Genomic DNA, 22,708 nt, shown 5'->3' with positions numbered 1-22,708 from the left:
AAAAAAATTTTAAAACTTGTCTATTTGCCCACTATGCCTTTGCAAGCAAGACTTGTTTGCCAGTTTGATAATATGCTTGCAAAGTTTTTTCTGCTGAAACCAACTAGCCTCACTTTAGTTTACACGGTGCTTTCTTTTCATACTGGTTTAAAGGGTAGAGTAACATGCTGTTATTCTAAACACAGCAAAAATACACATAAAACTTTTTCAAGAAATATTTGTGTGTCCAAAAAGTTAGAGATGCTTGGTAACTTGAGAAATTTTGTAACCCTGTGCCTACACAGCTCCCTCCCTGCACACAGTTTGCCATTCCCCAGTCCTAGGCAGCTTTCAGAACACCCAAGTTTTAAATCAGTCCTCCATTTCTGCTGCTTCCTGGACAATGAAGAATTAGTTCAATTAGCTAAGAATCTGAGGATGCAAGTCCTTATGTTTTCTTTGTTTAGCTCAGGGTGTTTAGCTCAGTTTTGGAAATGAGGTTTTCTGACCTCTCCATTTGTTGGTTGCTTCATATCCAGGAGGAATATGCTGTCACGAGGAGTTACAATTGCAGAGAGAAAAATAATGAGAAGTCCCTTGGACTTAAGAGGAGGATGTAACAGAGAGGCTGAGTGTAGAAAGGCAACCAGGGCAGGAGCATTCAATGCTGACCTGTACTGCTAAGCAGCAAGGCTCTTGTATTTTTTTAGATGGGACAGAGTTGTATTCTTGCATAAAGCAAGTTTCTGCAATAATGCCCAAGCAGTATTGGTCTGACCAGCTTGCCAGACCACTGTAGACAGAAAACAGTCTCACTGCAAATGGTTTTCAGGACTATATATGCAATCCCAACACCCATGCAATGCCAGGTATGCTTAGTGAGGCTCACCGGAGCCTTCTTGCTGCCTTCCAGGTCGAGTTGGTTCCTGGTGTGTGTGAGGCTATGCCTGGGATTTCATTTTTACATAGGGACACTGGGCAGTCTGCACTCGTGATACAGGGGATCAGAAAGCATCATGGAGTTAGTAAGCAGGTTTTTCATTTCTTGTTTCAGAGAAACCTACCCAATTTTTTCTTTTATCAGATGGATAAAAGGTGAATAGACCAGTCAGGTGAATTATTCAGCAAATTGTCTTGCTTTCATTTATCTCTTTCATTTTCTGTAATTTCTTTCAGTTGACTATATAGCCACATTCCTTCATCTTTTCTTCCATTACTTGGTAACCATTTTCTTTTTTACAGACAGAGCATTTTCTCTCAAAGCAGGAGGTATCTGGCAGAAGTCATGGCTACAAGCAGATTCCATCCCCCACCAGAAAAGGAAGTTGACTTCCAGAGGCATCATGTCTCCATATTGCCTTCGCTTAGGCATGTGTGGGGCTTGGCTGCTCATGCCATTTTAGAGATTAATTAACCTTGGTTTGAAGTTTTGTGTGAAATACACTTCGCTCAGCACAGGTCCAGAAAGGCACTTCTGGGGCATAAGCTGTTGTGATGTCCTGCTTCTTCACCTCTCCTCAAATCCCAGATCATTGGGCTTAGCACGCACATGGTCAGCACAAGAACGTGTTTTTTCCATTTACATGTATTTGTCATTTATGCAACCTTTTAGTCAATATTCAGCACTCTCAAACCTTAAGGTCTGTCCTTCATGCTCAGCATAACTGTTCCCCAGTGGTGGCCCATACCTGTAAGTTTCCATGGTCTCAGCTGGTTCGGACTTTGTGGGGACTGGGTCATGCTGGTAAAGCAACGCCGACTTTACCATCCCAAAGTCTTCCTGAATCTTCATTCCTGAATAGATAGCACCAGAGACATTTTCTGCCACGTGGGTATAGCTCTGAAGGTTTTTCATATCACAGAGATTGTCACTGTATTTCAGCGTGGATGGCTTGTAGGCCTGGTAGGACACCTTGGTGGTGGTTGTGATGACAGTCTGCAATGGTGGGGCCATGGGAGAGGCACTGGGACCATACCTGCAGGGGTAGTCCCCACCATAGTAAGGGTGGTTGGCACTTGCTTGCATCTGTCCATAGTCACTCCGGTCTCCACAGCCAGTTTTCCCCCAAGCTGGTTTCAATCCATAATGTCTGCCAGGGTTATCAAAGTTTTTATCATGGACAGTCACAGCATTGTAGTGAGATCCATTCAAAACAAGGGGGTCACTGTCAAGGGTAGGATTTGCCAGATCTTTATAAAATGTTGGGTAAGGGCTGGAGCTTATGAAGGTAGGAACTCCATACTCATAGCTGCATGGCCTGGGCATGTAAATCCTTGGATTGGGGCACTTTGGGTATGGTGATAACTGGTCCTCTGGGAAGCTGACAGAGTCATGAGATGCTTTGTAGAGGTCAGTGCTTTCCAGTGAAGGGTAAGACTGAGCTGGAATTGACAGACTGGTGTCTGCAATGATACCAGCTCTTTCTGGGCCATCCATGCAGGGCAGATTCTGTTGGTTATTGACATATCCACCACTGTCATGGTACCTTGCTGCCTGCAAAGGACAAGTGGATATTTCAGATTCAGGAATGTGTAATGCTCACACGCATGTATATTGTGTTATTGCTCATTTCAGCCCCATTTCAGTCCCTTCTTAATTTTCACCTACACCACCTTTTTGATTGACTAATGACTTTGACTTACCTCTGAGTTTAGAGATCTCTTTTTCTGGGAATGGTGAGAAGAGGACATTTGCTTCTTAATTGCACTTCGTCTTGCCTCTGCCTCCAATTTACTCTCTGGCCTGGGGTGGTCATGGACTCCTTTAGCCTAAGTTAGGATTCACAAAGAATTAGATGTGTAGTGGGAGGTGATATAAGAAGAAAAAATGCAGTAAGTAGAATGAGATGCACCCACAGCATGGGCTATGATTTGGCATAAGAGTAAGGAGAAATGAAAAAAAAGGAGGAATAATTAAAAAAAAAACCAAAAAGATTTGCAGATAGATAGAAGTGAAAAGGGAGGGAGAAGTAAATGAGGACTGCAGAGCTGCAAGGTTGGATGATGAGGGAGAAAAACTGTTGCCTATGTCTGTGAAGTAGCTGATCAGAACCCAAGAAAAAATATTGCTATAAATCTATTTTGTTTGGTTTTCTGAAATCTGCAAAGTCAGTTCTGCTTCATAGCAGCCACCACTGAAACTGCCTCAATAGGCTTTAAAGAGTTTTCACATCACCAGATGTCAAATATTCTCTATTCTAAAAAACACTTTGAGTAGGATGGAAAATTATACTCTGAAAAGCCATGCAAAGATGCTTTGAAGCATCTGTGGATGCACAGATTTATGTACCAAAAGCTATACTGACTATATACAATAACTGTGTATTCTACATGTCCTTACCCATTACATTTGCCTAAATGAACCCTTATGTAGTCACTAATATGAAGTAGGAAACTTAAAATTATCATACATGCCAGCATACAAGACAACCTTTTTGTTCATATTTGAGTACTCTAATTGGGAGAATTTTTTTTAGCTCTATTATGATACTATAGTTATAATTGAGTTTAGTAGCTTTCCAGTACTGCTTTTAAAAAGCTAGTGAAGTGATTTTTTTTCAGTTCTTGCCTTGTTTGTACCACAATCCAGTCATGGACCAAAACTCCAGTGGGCTCACCATGTTACATGAAGCAGAAAAAATGAGGAGAGGGAAAGAAACCTCTCTTCCTTTATATATAGATGTAATTTGCACATATAAAGAGATATAATTTCTCTACATAGAGAGAATTTTTGTATCAATATTTTTTTTAAGAGAAAAAATGCATAATTTTTATATGTGTGCATGTGCATGCATTCTTTTTACCTGGAAAAATATTGCTTTGCCATCGAGCCTCCAGAAGTTAGTGACTGGGTAACCACTGTGTCCTCGGCAAGGAATCAGCTCAAGGGCAGAGTTACAGTTAGGGCAGGCTTTCTCTGCACATAGAGGTAAAGAAACTGTTGAAGACACGGTTTAAATGCAAGGGAGAATAATCCTGAGAATAAACAGGGCTCAAGAGCAGCATTCACTGAAATTCATATTAAAAAACAGTATTTGAGGAAATGCAACACGAAATACCAACTGCAACCAAATAGCGGTGTGAACTTGATGCAAGTGCTAATGAGTGAAAGGACTGTAGATCCATTTCCCCTAAAGTATTTACAGAAAAGCAATGATGAAATTTAGAACTATATTTATATCACTCTTTGCAATCTTTGATTCCCATTTAGAAATCAAGCCCAGCTGAAAGGAACAGGGTGTCCCCCCCTCCATCTCCCTGTGTGCCCCTCACTCTGCTGCTTCTGCCGAGCCTTGTCACATATGGCAGGGCGAAGCTGGAGCCTGGCTCCGCCGGGCAGGGCACAGCTCCTGGCACACACCACCACCCCCAGGCAGGATTTCTTCAGGATCTGGCAGTTGTGGTTGTTGGTGTTGCGCATGGCCCAGCCACTGAGGTGTCTCTGGGCGTTCTTCTCCTCGCTGGAGTAGATGAACCGCACGTAGCCATCGGGCCATTCCTGGAAGGCGTCAAAGTGCTTGGGCTCCTGAGGAAGAAAGGGAGAGACTGTCTAGTTAGTAGGGTATTGCAACCTTATGGTTTTGCCCTGTTGCAAAACACATAAAAAGAAAGAAATGGGCTTTTCCTATGGCCACCCAAGCATCATCAAAACAAAAAACTCAAAAAAACCCCCAAAAAACCAACACCTCCCCCCCAAAAAAAAACCCAACCAAAGAACCAAAACAAAACAACCTGCTCACCCCCACCCAAAAAACCCCCAAAAAACCAACCTGCCCCCCCCAAAATAACCCAACCAAAAAATCAAACCAAAACAACCCACCCCCCCACCCCCAAAAAAACCCCAAACAAAAGAACCCCAAAACAACAAGAAGCACTGAAAGGGTAGCTTGTTCAGAAATGTTATATAAAAGAAGAAGGGCAGCCTGAGTTTCCATGTCTCAAAAGAAAGTCAATATCTTTTCCTCTTTTGCATCATGATCCATAACAACATGGTCTGTTTTCAGAGATGCCTCTTTGCAGTAAGGTTACCTGGCCACAACCAGCCTTGTTACCAGAATTTACTGACTGGTCTACCTCTGATGCAACCAGAACAGAAACCTCACTGCTCATGCATGGTTTTTGGGGTTCTTCCCATTGTGGTACTGTGCACCTGTAGGCTGGAAACTAGAAGTTTTAGCTAAGGAATAGTTTCTTAAAGTTTATCTAACATGAGCTGAATAAGGCTTCTGCCAAAAAAATGAAATTAAAAAACTGCCATTGCAAGTATACTTCCAATATATGTATACATAGTGGTTCAGAGGAAGAATATTTCACTTTGGTATTTCACTGTCTTTCTGGAGTTCCTTACTTAAATGCCATTACCAGAACAACCAAAGAATTACCAAGCTTTTAAACTCCAAAAATTTACAGTGCATTTAAAGATTTCCTGCAATGCTCATTTAACATAGGTATACCATATGAGCAATCCCAGTTAATGCAGGTGAACTACCAGCATTTACATCATTAAGCCTTTCTGTAATTGCATGGGCTCTGCAATATTAAATAAACCCTCAGATGAAGAATAGGTGTGAATTAACAATGCACTTTGTGCTCACAACTACAAAAAAGCAGAGTGCTCATTGACAATAAAATATCACATCCACAAAGTGATGATATTCTTAGCTTGAATTATAGTAGCAGAAACTGCCCAGTCTAAGCTTTTTATTGATATTTCTTTAAACGGAAAATAAGGGAGAAGGAAATTGGCCAAACAGGGGAGTTAAAGATTCCTTTTAAGAGTTCCTACAGAGGTGGCCAGACCTGCATATCAAATCCATATTTGTATTAGAAGTAATTTTGTAAGGACTACTACAGCCCATCAAGACCCATATAATTATACCTGAAAAAACGCAGGAGGAGTAAACCAGCTGTAAACCAAAGCGGGGAAGATTTTTTCCCTCGGTACCCCATCTGCCTGGCCCCGCGTTATAACCACCTAAGGAATTTTTCTACCGCAGCTCCCACCCTGCCCCGTACCTGTGGAAGCTTAGGGTCGTTGATATCCCAGGTGAGCTTCATAGCATGGGGACGGCGAGAGGCGGCGAATCCCGCTTTTTTATGTGGTTGGGGCTTCCCCGGGCTGGGGGGCGGCGGCTCTGCTGCCTCCGCCTGCGGGACCGGCGGGGAGCAGCTACCCCCGCACCTGGGCGGGCTGCCTCCGCTCCACCCCTCCCCACACCGCTTCCCCACCGTGCTCCGCCGCTCTTACCTGGAGGTGGGGGACAGCGGATGGGGTCTTACTTGAATCAGCTCCCTACCTCTGCCCCGGGGACTGTGACCTCTGCAAATATGAGCATGGTCTGGAAGCCCTGTGTTTTCCGTCCCCACGGATGCCCATCTTCAGTCGCAGCTCTGCCCCTGATGTTGATGTAGCGATTGGGAGAGGGGTTATGGTCTTAAGATGAAAGAGGGTAGATTTAGATTAGATATTAGAAATAAATCGTTTTCTGTGAGTGCCGTGAGACACTGGCACAGGTTGCTCAATGGAGCTGTGGATGTCCCATCCCCGGAAGTGTTCAAGGCCAGGTAGGATGGGGCTTTGAGCAGCCTGGTCTAGCAGGAGATGTCCCTGCCTGTGCAGGGGGGTCAGAGCTAGATGATCTATACGTAAGGTCCCTTCCAATCCAAACCATTCTATGATTTCAAATTAGAGTTGCCTACAGCTTAAAAAGTCTCTGGAAGTCAAAGAGTCAAAGAATCTGCACAAGTAACCTGCTCTTTTGATTGAGTTGTAAACAAATGGTTATTAAGCACATTCTCCCTTCACACTGTACTGTATAGCATAAGGTTTAAAATACAAAGCTGTAGTCAGTGCTACTTCCTCTACCACTATATTTTAACTTTTCAACTTCTTTGCTACCTTTTTTGGGGGCGAAAGAAATAGCTGTTGGGGCTTTAAGGTGAGGGATGGGATGGAAGTTTACTTTTAGCTCTCAGAAAGACAAAGAAAAAGAAAAGAAAGAAGGAAAAAGGAGGGAAAAGGGCATACTGTCACCGAGAGTAAATCTTTTAACGCTCAATATTGCTATAATCCTTTAAACAATTCCACCTGTTCAGAAGGATGGGCTCTCGGCTCCTAATCTGTACCTGTCTGCTCGGAATCAAACGCCAGCACCTGGTGTGCTCCCCAGCTGCGGCTGTTTAGTGCGGGTGTGAAAGAGGTTTGTGGGGGTTTTTTTCCCCCCTTTCTTTTCCCTTCCATTTACTAGGGCCGGGGATAGAGTTGGGTTTGCTGCGAAAAGGCACTGCAGGAAACGGGGGCTGGCGCCCGCCTCCCCACCCTGCCCCAACCCAAACGCGGGTGTAGACTGCAGCGGTGGTCGAGAATCGTGGGGAGGGGGTGAAGTAGCCTCAGCATCGTCTTCTTGTTGCTCCCGGTCCGTGTCTTGGTTCCTGGGTCTTCCTTAAATCTATCGGAGCCGCATCCCGGCGGCTGCCGGAGCTCCCCCGTCATGGCCGAGGTAAGCGCCGCAACCTGTGGCTGCGGGGAACCGGCAGCCGGGCCAGGGGCTGGGGGGTGTAGCTGGGGGAAGAACGGACAGACAGACACAGAGCGAGTCCTCCCACCCCGAGGGCCTTCTGCGGATTCTCGCGTTTGAGGCTTTGGTGAAACCTGTGGTTTGGAAGCGTGGGGAGAGTTTGAAATTTTCCGTAGGAAATAAGGAGGGAAAAATCAGCCTATTGAGGCAGAGCATGAGTAAAAGATCTTCACCTTTTGCGCAGAAACCCCTCTTTTTTTTTTTTTCTTTCTTTTTTTTTTTTTTTTTTTTTTTCCCTTTGTGTATTTTTCTTTATTTTTTATTCTCTTTGAAGGAAGAAAAAAGTGAAGAACAGAGCGGCAAGGTGAATGGTGATACAGAGGCCAGAACAGAAGACTTTGTAAATATCTAAATCCTTCACTTTAAAAAAAAAACTAATTGTGTATATATATATGTATATACATATGTAAAGGTGCAATCTTAAATGTATATGGCTTGACCGAGAATTTTTAGTAATTTCATACAATATGGGAAGTGCAGCAGACGCTTTAATCTTTTAGTCTGTAAGTAGGAAGAAATAATTGTAATGGTTGTGGGACATAAAAAGAACCACAAACTGAGTGCACTAAAGGAGTTGTTAATTTCTTTTACATTATCTGTTAAGATTACTCAGTTTCAAAATTCCTGTCTCTTCTGTAGATTGAGTGATGTTTCATCTTCAGATCACAGAGTAAAATGAAAATACAGAAATAAAATAAAAAGCCTACAACTTTAAAAACAACATCACAAGTATTTTTTCATGATCAGGGCTTCAACAATTTAGATGCCTGTTTATTTTACTCACTAGTTGTTTGCCTCTCCTCTCTCTGCAGCTCGAATCCCTTCTCATTGATGCTTTTAAGGGGAAGGGATTTCAGAAAATAAGTGATCTGCTTCAGGAGAGAGAAATAGAGCCTCCTCAGAAATACAGTGAATCTCTCTTAAACCAGCTAGACAAAGCACTGAGAAGGGTGAGCATCATAATCTTTAACCATCTTAATGCTCAGCTCTCTGGGTACTAGCTAATAAAACACAGCACTCTGTTTCTGTAGGAGCTGGACAAGAATGAATTCCAGAATGCTTCCCTGCTGCTGAAATGTATTCAGCTCTACTTAAAAAGTGATCTTGAAGAAGGGACAAGTTTGTTTATTGAGCAAGGACTGGTAGAAAAGATAAGTATAATATTCAAGTTACTAATGTGACTTAAGGTTGCTTGCATGAGGAAAAGAACTCCAAGGAAGTTAGAATATGAAAATGGCTTGTTGGCCGTGTAGAAATGAAATATTTGTCAATATACTGAATGAACTGGCTGAAAAAAAAAGTTATTTTCATTGTGTTACTTTCAATACAGCACCTAATGCTGTGGCTTCACTTATTACCTGAATTAATGCTTTTGTGGTGGTTTTAGCTGACAATGGAAGGAAAGGATGAGTTTTGATGAGTCCCATTTGTGAAATCGTAGTATTTCTAGATGCATTTTACATGCTCCAGCAAAATACAATTTTAATAATAGAAAGGAGCAGAATACAATTTTAATAATAGAAATTATGACCAATTTGTGCTTTTACAATTTTAAAAGCCGACATAGTCCTCATAAAGGTCCCTTTTAGATCCGTAGTAAACCAAATGCATTTAGTTATGCAGCTGGTAACAGAAGGGTGCTTGTACCTTAGAGGAGTAATACCTGAGTTTGATGTAGCTAACAGTAAACAGTTAACACTTGCTGTCCAGGGATATAGTTGTTTAAAATTCTTCTACAGAGAGATTACTAATAAAGTTGCACCAATCTGAGCTGTGTCCATAAATTTCCAGTTAGCCACAGGTGTGAGGTACTATGCAATATATTAAAAATAATGACTTCAAAAAAGCTTGAAAAATTTTGAAAACATTGTTTTACTGTGAATTGATGTCCTCTAGAAACTTCTATAGGAGTTACAGTGCCACAAGCACAAGTGTCAGGGATCCTGAGAACCAAGGAGTAGGTGTTTTGAGATGAGAAAAGAGGACAAAAGGAAGGCTGGGGAGGGAAGGGGGAAGGTATGTCCTGCTGAATGGGTGTGAGAGTGGCACTTTACATGTCCTCCTGGGAAAATTTGAGCTTCTGAATGCTGTATAGCTTTTTACTCAATATGTTACTTTGAATTTCAAAACTTAAAAGTGTGTCTATATGTTTAACGTTTCCTGCAGATAGACAGCTTAAGGATTATTAACTCTTCTTCCCAGGTTTTAACTGATTCTTTTAACTTTTACCTGGTATCCTGGTTTGAAAGAGCAAGAGCATTTGTAATCCTCATCGACCCAAATGAGGATAAATTTTTGATGTTTCTTCTTGAAGAATTCTTTGACTCTGCATTGGTATGTATGTACATTAAAGGGGGCAAGAAAGGTTGCCTGTATTAAGACAGCCATAGTTCACAAACAACTTTCTGTTAAAAAATAAAGTAGCCATGCAGACCTTTTGTCCTAGGACTAAACCTGGGTTGCAGCTCAGGTGATGGGAATGGGCAGTGCCCAGGAGCCTGGGCTGGCATTAGGCTGAGATTTGCTACACCTGGGAAAAGCTGAACAGGGCTGTAGAGTTTTCTCATTCTCTAACATGAAAGCCAGGTGTGTGTTTTTGCAGGAAAACGTGCAAGAAGTACTGATGCATTTTGTGAAGAAAAGGTTTTGTGTTGAAGCCCTTGTTTAAAAACCCAAGTTATTACTGCTGAGCTGTGTATTATGTGTAAATGTGTTTGCTGATGTGGTTGAGATGACATTTCTATAATGTTTGAAACAGCTGATTTGCTTCTAAAGAATAATCTGAATTGCTCATAATTCTGATTCATATTTCTATTTCAAATGTTTATAACTTTAAATATATTTGAGGCTTAGTGATTTAAATTTTCAGCAGAAACAATGCTTTGAGCTTCTTTGTCCAAGCTGTTGCCACTATTTTATAGCTTACTGCAACTAGGTCACTTTGTGCATCAGCGATTCTTTGAATAGTTATGGTTCTTTTTAGGACACCTAGGAGTTATTTGAGCATAATCAAATTTTCTTCTTCTCTATTAACCACATTGAAATACTATTGAAATACTATTAATCATTTATTTGTAAAATTTCATGTGTCTTCCCCACCTATGTCTTCCATATGCTTTCACTGTGGAGGATGAAGTGTTGTGTATTATAGTATTAATTTAATGGACACTTGAGATATCATATATCTAGTACTGTAGTGTGTAAATTTAAAGTATTTTTTTACATGGGCACATATGTGGAATAAAAGTAACAAGGTGATGCCATGATGTGGGTTGTTTAGGGAACCTGAGGGCATTGCACTCCTGAGTGCTGCTGAAATCCCCAGGGGAAGTGGGTACGGTGCTCCCCTTACCCTCCCTGCATAATGCCAGCCTGTATGATCAGGGTGGCCTTATGTGATCTACCTGTATCAGGTGGCACTGCTTTTCCTGATGTGGGTACAGTAATATCTTGTTAGCCCCTGAAAGGTGTAGCAGTGGGGGCATAAACACCTCAGCACTTTGAGTATTGCTGTTCTTGAGTTGTGGTATGTTAATGAAGGCTTCCTTTATTTTTTCCATCAGGTGATTTGCAAGTGTAGTAATGAAGGTCAGTATAGTTTTTCCTTCCATTCCTTCATATCCTAAATCTCTGTATCGGGAGCACATTTAATTTTGCTTGAACTGTATTCCTGTTCTTTAAATCTTCCTATTAATTCCTCTGAAGTTAACTTTCATTATCATTTACATTGGAGTCCAAAACCTTTTCCTGTTTCTCTTTCCTTGTATAGAACACGCTGGGGAAAAAAAACATCTAGCTGTGGTACCTTGTTTAAATGGTTATTATGAAGTATTTCATTTATCCAAAGTGATGCTTCTGAAAGGACTTGAGGCTAGACAGTGTGTTCTTGCACACCTATTCCTAGTGTCTTCAGATGTTATTCTCTTGCTGAAGGCAACCACCTCCACAGAATAAGACAACTCCTGCAGCCATCCTAACTAGGTGGAGGGATGTATCTCATCTGTATCTCATTTGTCTCAGTGACAAGGTTTTTGTCTGTGGCTGCAGCTGGCTTGCCATTAAGGCAGTGGAGCAGCTGCTTTCAGAAAGAACAAATACCTGTGTGCCCAAGACAGCCAGGCTCAAAAGTCATGTAGAAAAGGAAGTGTTACATTGTGGACTGAGTAAATTGATCATATTTATCCTTGTAGCTTATTCTAGTGGGAGAAGAGCAGGGATGAGTGTGTCTTGTTAATACTCTAGAGTATTTGACTTTGTCAAAAGCTCTAAGTTATGGATTTATCTGATGCAGTTTAGTAACTAGCTTCTCCTTTCCTGACTTATTTAAGTAGTTAACCAGGTCTTCAGTTAAGTACCTGGACCCTTTTTACAGATAAGTTACCAGTTCCCTTTTCTGTCTAGGATTAAATGGGTAGAAACTTTGTTTTAAAATTAATTCGCAGCTGGAGTATTTTTGCTCCTTCAACACAACGAGCTATAGTTGCTTCTCATCTTTTACATAGACACCAGCTCATTGCTAGGTGTGACCTTTCAAATTATTTTTTTTTTTTTAGGTAAGAAAGAGCTGGTGAATTTTTTCTTACCTGAACTAGGGAATCTAGCAAGAGAAGAAAGTATTTGCTGTGCTCTGCGGCAGGAGGTAAGACTCCTACGAAGAGAAGAAAATGAATGCACATACAACTGTGTGTGAATAGATTAAAAATGTGAAAAATTCTTTCCCTTGTTCTGTCCCCTTCCTCTGTGGGGACAAAGGCTTTGAGGACTCTCAACTCTATACTTGGCAGCATCTCACGGGAGGAGAGAAAGAAATTCCCCCTGTCCGAGGAGATGTGCTCCCTTTCGTAAGTAGTTTTCCTTCCAGCTCCTGTAGCTAAACACCATCATCCCTGCAACAGGGGTTAATTATTTCCACTTTAATTCATTGCATTATGTTGTTTCAGGAAAGACCTTGCAAAAACTATACTGGAGGCTGGTGGTAAGAAGTGTACTTAGTGGTTATTCTCACCAAGCAGGAGTTCACAGACTTTAATTCATATGCTTATTCATTATAAATGAATTATAATTTAAATTAATTCCTTGTCAAGAATTGATTTTGGGAGAGGAAAATCAGATGGTAATTTAACAAAAATGAATAAAAAGTTGTTAGATGCAACAATGTATTAGTTCTCTGTGCTTAGTATTAGTCATTTGTATTAACTAAAAAGAAAAGGTACACTGACTTATTCAGAAAGGTAATTAGATAAGTTTTATGAATGTGTTTATGGAGTATGCTGGCTGTTAGTCTTCAACAAATAAATTTTTACTTTGCCGTACTCTGTTAATGAGGTTTATGGCCCCTAAGAGAAATCTTTATTGCTAGGAGAAAACAAAAATGCTTTCTAGGTCAGTACAATGGTAGGTGAAATGTAACTTAATCTTAGTTAGCAATCAGGCTTTGCTTTCATCCCCTTCCTGATCCCCAAGGACATCTCCCAACACATGTACCTGTGTCACAGCCTGATGATGCTCCACATCTCAACCTCACTGAGCCAGGGGAGCTGAGGATGCTCGGGTTAATGCTTGGCTCTTACCCTCCACTCTTTTTCTGGGTGAAACTGAAGCCAGCTGATGAACAAGGCTGTGTTGTATATAAGTGCAAGAGTAGCAATGCTGTAGCTGTCTGTTATCCTGGGGGGTAATATTTACCCTGTGCTTATGTTTACCATGTAGATTATGACCTTCAGGTTGCCCTTTCAGAAGCACTTTGTAGGTTAATGACAAAAAAATGGAGGGATGACCTTGTTCACCACTGGTTTGAAGATAACTATCTTGCTGAAGCTTTCAAAGAGATCAAGGACAGAGAATTTGAGACGGTGAGGGCCCTTATTTTGAAAACAACACACTTGACAAGTCTGTATAGGGGTGAGTTTTGGTTGAGTTCAGTCAGTGTCCTTGTAAGAAGTTTCTACAAAAGTGATTTTATAAATACAGAATGTTTAGTTATTTGTGGACCGTGGTTTTTTTGTTTTGTTTTGTGCTTTTGTTTGTTAGTCTGATTTTGTTTTTTTTAAAAGTTTTTTTAAAAATCTGGCAGATATAAAATGGCACACTGCTAAAATGTCTCTTCTTTCTAATTTAATTTACTCCTAAAGCATAAGTAAGTAGATTTTTGTGGTTTATATTTGGCGGGTTGGGGGCTGTAACTTGGGTCCAACCATTTGTAGCAACTTGAGTGTTTCCAGTGGCCTTTGGCATCAAACTGAGTAGTTAAAAGCTTATGACCGGCATAGATGTTATACAGCTCTCTAGAGTAACTTGTTGCAAAGAAAATGCAGCCTGGTGTTTAATAAGATGTTATTTGTCTTGAAGGACTGCAGAAAATTTCTTAACCAGCTAAATGAAAGGCTTGGGAATGAAAGAAGGTAAGCTGTGAACCAACAGAATAAACTGGTGCTGTCATTCTTGCAGAGAGGAAAAACTAGTATTGTGAACTGGCTTGGGTTATATATTTAAAAAGCAAGTTTTAAAGATATTTGTTCTAATGGAGGCTCTTTTGCAAGTAAAATTCATGAAGGCAATGCATCACTACTGAAATACTGTATTCTCTGTTTCTTCAAGCTTAATTTACTTCTAGCAATTTATTAAGTTTTTTAACAATAAGATTAGTAAACAATCTTACTGATTTTTATCTTTCATAAAGTCAGACTGCTGAATGTGTCATGTGTCTGCTTCTCTTCCAGAGTCTATTCATTTCCTTGCATATCTGCTTTTGCTGACGTGAATGAGGTAATAGTCTTTAATGCTGTGACACCCTCCCTACAGTGTTAATGCTATTAAATGTTACTTTGGGGTATAAGTTGTTTCGGGGTTTTTTCCCCCCCTCACTGTTTTTCATTAAAAGTTACATTTTCTGGAGTATATTGTAGTTGTAAGTTTGCTTGTTTGTCACTTAGTGCCCAATTTGCTGCTGCTGAGTTTGCTGTTGTATCAGCCAAATGATAGAGGCAGTGCTTCTCTTTGTGGTGATGACAGAGAGGGATCTCTAAAAGGAAACAGGAGGACAGGACACCTCTGATTCCTCTGGTCAGAAAACAAGAATAACTTAATGCCCATGTAGGAGATGTCATAATGCAGTTACAAACCTTGCAGATTGATTTACAAGTCTTTAAGTAAATGTCTTTGTGGCACTGTCCCTGACAGCTGTATTGAATCAAAACCAAGTCAGTGGAAGGCAAGTCCACTGATTCTGCTGTTCTCAGTAACACAGAAAAGTTTCACAGACTCCTTCTTGCCCCAAATGTGTGAGCATCTGTGTATTGCCTTTCCCTTGGCTGATGTAGAGCCACGTCTGACTTTGTGTGGGTATGGTTGGGTGAAGGATAGGCTGGGAACTGGCAGGTTAATCCCAAGTCTTTGTTCTGCAAGGTAAGCGTGTGTGCACAGACACGCAGGACAACGTTTTTCAATTTCATCTTGTTAAAACTGAGAACGAGACAGTGGTTGTGGGGCCTTTCTGGGAAGGGCAAAACTGCTTTTACTTCCCCAGGTGAAGAAGCCATCAGATGAGAAGCTGGAGAAGTTCTGGATTGACTTCAATTTAGGCAGCCAGAGTGTGACTTTCTATGTGGACAGCAATGAGGTAACAGCAAAGCCCCCTTTGTGTCCTTGGGTTGGCCTGAAGCAGCTGGGTCAGCCCTGCTCATCTGCTTGCTTTGGTTTTCAAAGGGTACTCTCTGGGACTCTGTGAGGCTGTCGAAAGAAGCAGTCAACCATTACAACCTGAAGGGTAAGGATTTCCTAACAGAATTATTCTCTTCTTGTCTGTGGGTCCTCAAGACACAGAGAGCCAACCTAAAAATCTCTCTATCACTGAAGAGAGCACCTGTGTCTTCCCCTCTCTCTGTCATATACTTTGGTACTTGCCATACGTTAGCACTGCTGCTCCCATCTGGGGGCCCATTTAGCACATGAACCTACCCTCCCTGCCCAAGCAGAACATATTAAAAGGTCAGGAGTAGCATAATTATTTAGATCAATGAGAAAGAAATGGGTAAGCAAAGTAGTTGGAAAGATGTAGAAAAGAAGACTGTTTTTAAAACCCCAAATGCTTATTCAAATGTTGTGATAGACTGGATGTCTTGCTCTAAAACAGATTTAACTGTTTTTGCTTTTTTTGTTGTTTTTTTAATGCAGAGGTTGATGGAGAAAAAGTTGTTAAAATTTACATGAAGGTTCCAATAATTCTTAACAAAATAGAAGCAACAAAAATCAAAATATCTTTCAGTGCTGAGTTTGAAATCTTGGATATACTTAAGAAAGTTCTTGGTGATGAACAAATTATGGTAAGTTCTTAGTGAGTTTTTCTTTTCTAAACTATATTTTACTTCTTATACTTTGGCCAGTGTGGGTTTTTCTGGTGTGTTTTTTCCTTTTATTTCCCATCTGTATTTTTTGTATATCTGTCTCCTCACTGAGGATTTGTGGCTCTCAGTATAGATGGTCTTAGCTTTGGTCTGAAGGAGAGATTAGAGACTGCAGGAAAGAAGTTTCAAGGGACTCAGATTCGTTGTTTGGAAGCTAGAAGGCTAAGTTGGTTTATATGTTATAAATTACTTTTGCTGAGTTTCTGAATTAGAAAACAAAACTTAGGTAAATGAATGCCATAACTTGAAGTATAAACATGCTCTTACACAATCTCAAAGCATTACGTTGCACAGGATGAGCAAATTGTAACATGAGAATCTGGAAAAGAGGAAAGGGATGCTGAAAAACAAGTATTTTCTAGAGTAAAAGCAGAAAACTTCTGAAACTTTGACTTTTTTTTTTAAACTCATAAAATGTTTATTAAATGTTTAGCTAATGTAAAAACATTACATTATGGGGATGTGTGGGTTGTTTTTTTTCGGGGGGGTAAATTGTTTGATTTTTTTATACTTGTGATTAAATCAGACCTCAAGGCTTGCAGGAAACCTTATGTGACAGTAAATAACCATAGCATAATGACTGTCACTTATCCTTACGGGAGATGAGACTTTTCCAAATGGTCAGCTCAACTAGAATCCAGTGATTTGTTCCTGGTGATTAACAACTGTTAGTTTTGTTATTAAGAAGCTGACTTTACTAGATGAAGACTGTGCTTTTTGTAAGGTCACTTTCACATGAGTTTAATTCACACTAACAGATAAATGTGGATGAAGAGGAGTCTGTCAATAATGGGAAGAAAGCCACGCAGAACGAAACAGGTGATTTTTTTTTTTTAAAGATTATTATTACATTTTACCAAATTTAACTCTTTGAGGCTTAATATCTTCACTTGTAATCTGTAGCTTGCAGTTAACAATATTAAAAAAAAAAAAAAAAAGGCAACTACTACCAAGCTCAATCTTCTACTGCTTGTATCTCAAACTTGGTAGCTGATGTTTGTGGTGGATGCAGAGTCCCTCTGTCCCCAGGGGTGAGGGTGGACACCTGAGATGGCTGTGTCCTGCTTGGACCACATAGACAGGGGAACAGTTCCCAGGGGCTGGATCCATGTACTGACAGGTAGCCTGGAAAGGCACAACTCGGCTGCTTGAACACCTCTGATGCACAGTGTGTGCTGCACTGGGATATACACATCTATCCTCCTGTGCTTGCACCATGCATGGTTCCTGGTTTGGCTGTTCTGTGCAGGTGCCTGTGGGGCGCCCACAGGAAGGAGAAGCATCTGTGAACCTGTGAAAGCACAGGTACTCTGATCAGGGCTTGCACCTTGGCACTTATTTTGCTCTTTTCTGAGCAGTGTGTGTGGTGGGGCAGCCTTTACCAAGGCTTCCTGACTTCTTTTTGCTTCCAACAATGTGATGTGATGGAGAATGATGTGCTCTGGTCCTGCTACACCACTGAAAAGATGATGCCCTGTAGATGCCAGAGGTGGGGGCTGTTGTGGAAGAGCAGCTGGAGCAGAAAGGCTCACCTGCATTCCCAGTTTGTAGAGAGATGAGCAGCTTGTCTCTGCAGAGGCATCATGGGCACTGCAATAACCAGCTTGTGCCCCAGGGCTGTCCCTGTGCTACACAAATCTATCTGTGTGCTGTATCATAGAATCATAGAATTGGCTGGGTTGGAAGGGACCTCAGAGATCATCAAGTCCAACCCTTGATCCACTACTGCTGCAGTTACCAGACCATGGCACTGAGTGCCACATCCAGTCTCTTTTTAAATATCTCCAGGGATGGAGAATCCACTACTTCCCTGGGCAGCCCATTCCAATGTCTGATCACTCTCTCCGTAAAGAAATTCTTTCTAATATCCAACCTAAACTTCCCCTGGCACAACTTAAGACCGTGCCCTCTTGTCTTGTTGAAAGTTGTCTGGGAAAAGAGACCAACCCCCACCTGGCTACACCCTCCTTTCAGGGAGCTGTAGAGAGTGGTGAGGTCTCCCCTGAGCTGCCTCTTCTTCAGGCTGAACAGCCCCAGCTCCCTCAGCCTCTCCTCATAGGGTCTGTGCTGGAGTCCCTTCACCAGCCTGGTTGCCCTCCTTTGGACCTGCTCCAGGACCTCGATATCCTTCCTAAACTGAGGGGCCCAGAACTGGACACAGTACTCAAGGTGTGGCCTCACCAGTGCTGAGTACAGGGGCAGAATCACTTCCTTGGACCTGCTGGCCACACTGTTCCTGATACAGACCAGGATGCCATTGGCCTTCTTGGCTACCTGGGCACACTGCTGGCTCATGTTCAGCTTCCTGTCAATCCAGATTCCCAGGTCCCTTTCTACCTGGCTGCTCTCCAGCCACTCTGTGCCCAGCCTGGAGCTCCCCATGGGGTTGTTGTGGCCAAAGTGCAGGATGCGGCACTTGGCCGTGTTAAACCTCATCCCATTGGAATCAGCCCAACTCTCCAGTCTGTCCAGGTCCCTCTGCAGAGCCCTCCTGCCTTCCAGCTGATCCACACTCCCCCCCAGCTTAGTGTCGTCTGCGAATTTGCTGATGATGGACTCAATCCCCTCATCTAAATCATCAATGAAGATATTGAACAGAACTGGGCCCAACACTGATCCCTGGGGGACACCACTAGTGACCGGCTGCCAACTGGATGCAGCCCCATTCAGCACCACTCTCTGGGCCCGGCCCTCCAGCCAGTTCCTAACCCAGCACAGGGTGCTCCTGTCCAAGCCACGGGCTGATAGTTTTTTCAGGAGGATGCTGTGGGAGACGGTGTCAAAGGCCTTGCTGAAGTCCAGGTAGACCACATCCACAGCCTTCCCCTCATCCACCAGACGGGTCACCTGATCATAAGAGGAGATCAGGTTGGTCAGACAGGACCTGCCCTTCCTAAACCCATGCTGGCTGGGTCTGATCCCTTGCCCATCCTGCAGGTGCTGTGTGATTGCACTGAGGATGATCTGTTCCATGACCCTGCCAGGCACTGAGGTCAGGCTGACAGGCCTATAGTTTCCTGGGTCCTCTTTCCGGCCCTTTGTGTGGATTGGCGTGACATTCGCCAACTTCCAATCATCTGGGATGTCCCCAGTGAGCCAGGACTGTTGGTAGATGATAGAGAGAGGCTTGGCGAGCTCTTCTGCCAGCTCCTTCATTACCCTTGGGTGGATCCCATCTGGTCCCATAGACTTGTGGGGATCCAAGCATCTCAGTAGGTCACTGACTGTGTCCTTCAGGATTACAGGGGGGGCTGTTTAGATTCATGTCACCTTCTATAAGCTCCAGAAGCCATCTATCCTCAGGGTAACCTGTCTTTCTGCTGAAAACTGAGGTAAAGAAGGTGTTAAACACATCAGCCTTTTCTTCATCTTTGACAACTATATTCCCACCCGTGTCCAATAAAGAATGGATGTTTTCCTTGCCCCTTCTTTTGCTGTTGGTGTATCTGTAGAAGGACTTTTTGTTATCCTTCACAGAGGTGGCGAGATTCAGTTCACATTGTGCCTTTGTCTCTCTAATTTTCCTTCTACATGACCTAACTATATTCCTAAATTCCTCCTGAGTAGGTAGCCCTTTTTTCCATAATTGGTAAGCCCTCTTCTTAACCCTAATTTCTTTCAGTCTCCCAGTTCAGCCAGAGTACAATTCTTGGCTGAATCTGGGATAACCATTATTTCCTTGTTATCAGCCTACAGCAATTGATTTGTATGTGTTTGAGTTGAGGACACTTAAATATCTGAATGATGTCTCTTCCCATGCTGCCAGTGAACATCTACAAGATATTTTCTTCCAGGATCATTGAGCTGTGTTTAATTTTGTTCCTAATATAGCAGATGTTGAGGGAACACACGACCTGAAGGACAGGTGTGATGCTTGAATTCCTAACCCAAAGGAAAGGTACTTACCAGTACCCAGTACTTACCAAAGGAGGAGAGAAAGTATCTCCTTCCTTTCCCCTTACCCTATTCTGAAGTTCTTCAGTAAATCACCACCAAGGTTGTGACCCATAGTTAGGGGAAAAGCTGTTTTCAGCACAAAGGGAAGACACATCATCAAAATGGGTCTTAAACAGGAAATGCTTCCTCACCTCAACTTCAGTGTCAAATTATTTGGGAAGTGGGTTGGATTTGTTTTGGGTTTTTTTTTTTCCTGGATAGTAAACATATCTCTTTGAAGGCTGGGATATGTCCATGCTACAAAATTTGCTATACTTAATTTTTTAAAGTGAATAATTTTTGTAGGGGTTATTCCTTGGTGCAACTTGTTTAACAGATCTTTCCAGATCTTCTAAGATGATGAACTCACAGCTCTCTTTCTAATGCTATTACTCACCATCTCAGAAAGTGAATCATGAACTTGAGCTCCTAGCTTAGGTAGTGTTCTTTCTGTGACTATGTTAAAAGCAAATTTTTATTTTCTTCTAAGTGTGCATTTCAGATTCTGTCAGGCAAACATCTAGAAGAGCTGCTTCCAGCTCTGGATGTCTGAGACAGAAACTTCTTCCCAGTAGTCCCTCTCATTTTCCTCCAGTTACAACCCCAGAAGTACTAGAATGAAAGTCCTCCAGACTCTGGAGGTGCAGGTGAGGGGAGAGCGTCCACTGTGAAGCACACATAGGTACAAGGTGGGCACTGCTACTTGAAGCAATTGGAGTACAAAGAACAGAAGGCAGCTCATGTGTAGTGAAACAACTTTTGGAGTCACTGGTAGAGATTCAGTGGAGGGAAACAAAGGTGGTGGAAGATCCTGTTGGTGGTGGAAGACACAAAGGGTTGTTCCATGCCTTCTAGAGCTAGGAGTCAAGGAAGCAGTAATATAATAAACTTATTCATACAAAAGGGGCTTAGAAAGGGGAGACTCAAGATGCTGTTTGTTTAGTATTGCAGTTCTGCACTAGATAATTTGAATGCTTGTTTTTTTTGTGGTTTTTTTTTTTTTTTTCTGTTGTTTAAACAAGATCCTGTTATGTTGGTGCCTAACAAGTTGTACTGTTATGCTTTTATGCTCCTGTGTAAGAATGGAAAGGAAAAGTGTGTGTTTGCTTACAGCAAGAACCTTCTAACCCTGTTAGATACCCCAGTGATACCTGAGTCCACCAGTTCACAGGATGGTGGGAAAGATGCTTCAAGCTTGGAAAATGTGGGTTCTCTATCAGATAACACAGCATCGCAGCACAGCCAGCAGCCAACAGGCACTGTACCAGTAAGTGTTTGCTGAATGGTGAAACAGTCCTTGTGCCCCTCTTCCCCCTCATCCACTCTGCTTTTTTAAAGGTCTGGTTAAAACCAGCTTTCAAAGAAAACTAGTTTGTACCCAGATCTGGCAATTTTCAAACTTCATCTTGTATCAATGAGAAGTTAGCCCAAATGCTTGCCTCCAGAGATATAATTCCTGCATAACTGCCTTGTTAAGAAAATTTACTTCCCCTTACAAGTAAGGGGAGGACTGGATGCTCTTAGTGAGCAGCTCATAGCATCACTTATGTGCAACAAATGTTTTCACATGAGGCTAATAATTAACCTGTTAGACAGCTGTTGCCACAGGCTGGAGCTGAAAATCTGTGTTCCTGAAAAATCCTTTGTTTAATTATTGATCATTTGAATGCTCTATTCCTGATTTCATGTCTCCAAGCAGAAAGCAGTTAGCTCTGATGACACTGTGCTTACAGTAAACCTGCAGGCTGATGTGGAAGATGCTAACCAAGGCTCAGGTCAGGCACTGCTCCCTTCACTTTCTTGTCTTACCCAGTTAAGTGTCACCCAGGTGACATGGTGAAAGCTCTGCTTTAGAGGGCCTCACAGCAAAAGTGGATAAAATGTTTAACAGTAGGTCCAGAGGGTGAAGCCGTAGTTTCCTTGCCTCCTTCAGCAAAAAAGTCCAAAACTCCATCTCCAAGGATGAAAACTAAGCCTAGGTGAGTCTTGCAAACAAAAAGTTGCAAGGTGAGTTTTTCCTGGGTTTGGTTTTTGCTTTTCTCCCCCTTGGCATCTTCACACATGTGATTTTGAGGCTTATTCCATCAATTATTAAATGTAAAATAATTGAAAGGGTTCTGTCTTGGCATGCTGGCTTGCAAGGCTGGTTGCCCCAAGCAGCATTCACCATTTATGTAACTATTTATAATGAGGACTTTTGTGAAATACCAAGTGAACTTGAATTCGCCTTGGCATTACTAATACTTTTTTTCAGAGCTTTGCAGGACAGCATTTCTTATAGTTAATGAGTTGGACATCTGTAGAACTATTTATTGATTAGCTTTCTTCCCTAAACACCTTTGGTGCTAATTGGTGCAAGGTATTTTTTCTCTTAGTACTTCACAAGCTGGCTCTCTGGGCTTTAAATAAACTCAGCACTGCTTTGCCTTCACATGTTGTCTTGTTCCCAGTGAGAAGTTCCTAGAAGAGGAACCCATGGAAGAGTTGACACCAAAGGTATGCTTGCCTTATGGCCCACCTGAGTGAGAGACACAAAATAGGGAAGAGATGCTCTGGAGGAGCTGCTGAAGAACCCTAAGATGGACTGACCTGCTCTTGTCCTTGAGCTGTGTTCTGAGCCCATGTAGTGCCATACCTGCTGCAATGTGACATTTAGCACTGAAAGTGAATTGGAGAAGTGACAGCTCCCAATCTCATTCTAGTGTGGGTAGCTCTCTCTCTGCTCCTGGAAGAGAAGCTTGCAACATGGATAAATTAACAAGTAACTGAGAGTTAGCTGTAGTTGTTTTTCTTTTGACAAGTTGAGCACTTGGA

General features: G+C 42.0%; 2 protein-coding genes across 2 annotated transcripts in view; one reads left to right on the top strand and one right to left on the bottom strand.

Moving 5' to 3' along the window:
- Positions 1 to 1,591: 1,591 nt before the first annotated feature.
- GCM2 (glial cells missing transcription factor 2) lies at positions 1,592 to 6,036 on the bottom strand. The gene is made up of 5 exons (XM_008497122.2): positions 5,995 to 6,036; positions 4,252 to 4,504; positions 3,783 to 3,895; positions 2,623 to 2,748; positions 1,592 to 2,473 (listed from the first exon to the last, which is right to left on the bottom strand). The coding sequence occupies exons 1-5, from the start codon at positions 6,034 to 6,036 to the stop codon at positions 1,592 to 1,594; spliced, it is 1,416 nt and encodes a 471-aa protein (XP_008495344.1).
- A 1,433-nt stretch (positions 6,037 to 7,469) lies between these two features.
- The window catches only part of SYCP2L (synaptonemal complex protein 2 like), a 29,036-nt gene continuing 13,797 nt past the window's right edge, over positions 7,470 to 22,708 (top strand). Inside the window, exons 1-19 of the mRNA XM_030444656.1 lie at positions 7,470 to 7,478; positions 7,831 to 7,896; positions 8,369 to 8,506; positions 8,588 to 8,698; positions 9,723 to 9,890; positions 11,120 to 11,144; positions 12,110 to 12,195; positions 12,309 to 12,397; positions 12,497 to 12,531; positions 13,266 to 13,408; positions 13,905 to 13,957; positions 14,276 to 14,321; positions 15,082 to 15,174; positions 15,261 to 15,321; positions 15,729 to 15,877; positions 16,717 to 16,777; positions 17,208 to 17,263; positions 20,976 to 21,161; positions 21,591 to 21,669. Of these exons, the coding sequence (XP_030300516.1) occupies positions 7,470 to 7,478; positions 7,831 to 7,896; positions 8,369 to 8,506; positions 8,588 to 8,698; positions 9,723 to 9,890; positions 11,120 to 11,144; positions 12,110 to 12,195; positions 12,309 to 12,397; positions 12,497 to 12,531; positions 13,266 to 13,408; positions 13,905 to 13,957; positions 14,276 to 14,321; positions 15,082 to 15,174; positions 15,261 to 15,321; positions 15,729 to 15,877; positions 16,717 to 16,777; positions 17,208 to 17,263; positions 20,976 to 21,161; positions 21,591 to 21,669 (1,654 nt within the window). The remainder of the gene's footprint in view (positions 7,479 to 7,830; positions 7,897 to 8,368; positions 8,507 to 8,587; positions 8,699 to 9,722; positions 9,891 to 11,119; positions 11,145 to 12,109; positions 12,196 to 12,308; positions 12,398 to 12,496; positions 12,532 to 13,265; positions 13,409 to 13,904; positions 13,958 to 14,275; positions 14,322 to 15,081; positions 15,175 to 15,260; positions 15,322 to 15,728; positions 15,878 to 16,716; positions 16,778 to 17,207; positions 17,264 to 20,975; positions 21,162 to 21,590; positions 21,670 to 22,708) is intronic.

The sequence above is a fragment of the Calypte anna genome, chromosome 2 (genome assembly GCF_003957555.1).
Source record: "Calypte anna isolate BGI_N300 chromosome 2, bCalAnn1_v1.p, whole genome shotgun sequence".
Classification (NCBI taxonomy): domain Eukaryota; kingdom Metazoa; phylum Chordata; class Aves; order Apodiformes; family Trochilidae; genus Calypte; species Calypte anna.
Note: the sequence above shows the minus strand (reverse complement) of the source record. Positions and strands in the feature narration are given on the sequence as shown.

Excerpts from the sequence above, each read along its gene's own strand:
- GCM2 (XM_008497122.2), bottom strand. The coding sequence starts at position 6,036 with ATGAAGCTCACCTGGGATATCAACGACCCTAAGCTTCCACAG. Across the intron at positions 2,749-3,782 it reads GCAAAGCAATATTTTTCCAG|GCTAAAGGAGTCCATGACCA; the intron begins GTAAAAAGAATG and ends ATCCTAACTTAG. Across the intron at positions 2,474-2,622 it reads AGAGATCTCTAAACTCAGAG|GCAGCAAGGTACCATGACAG; the intron begins GTAAGTCAAAGT and ends TGTCCTTTGCAG.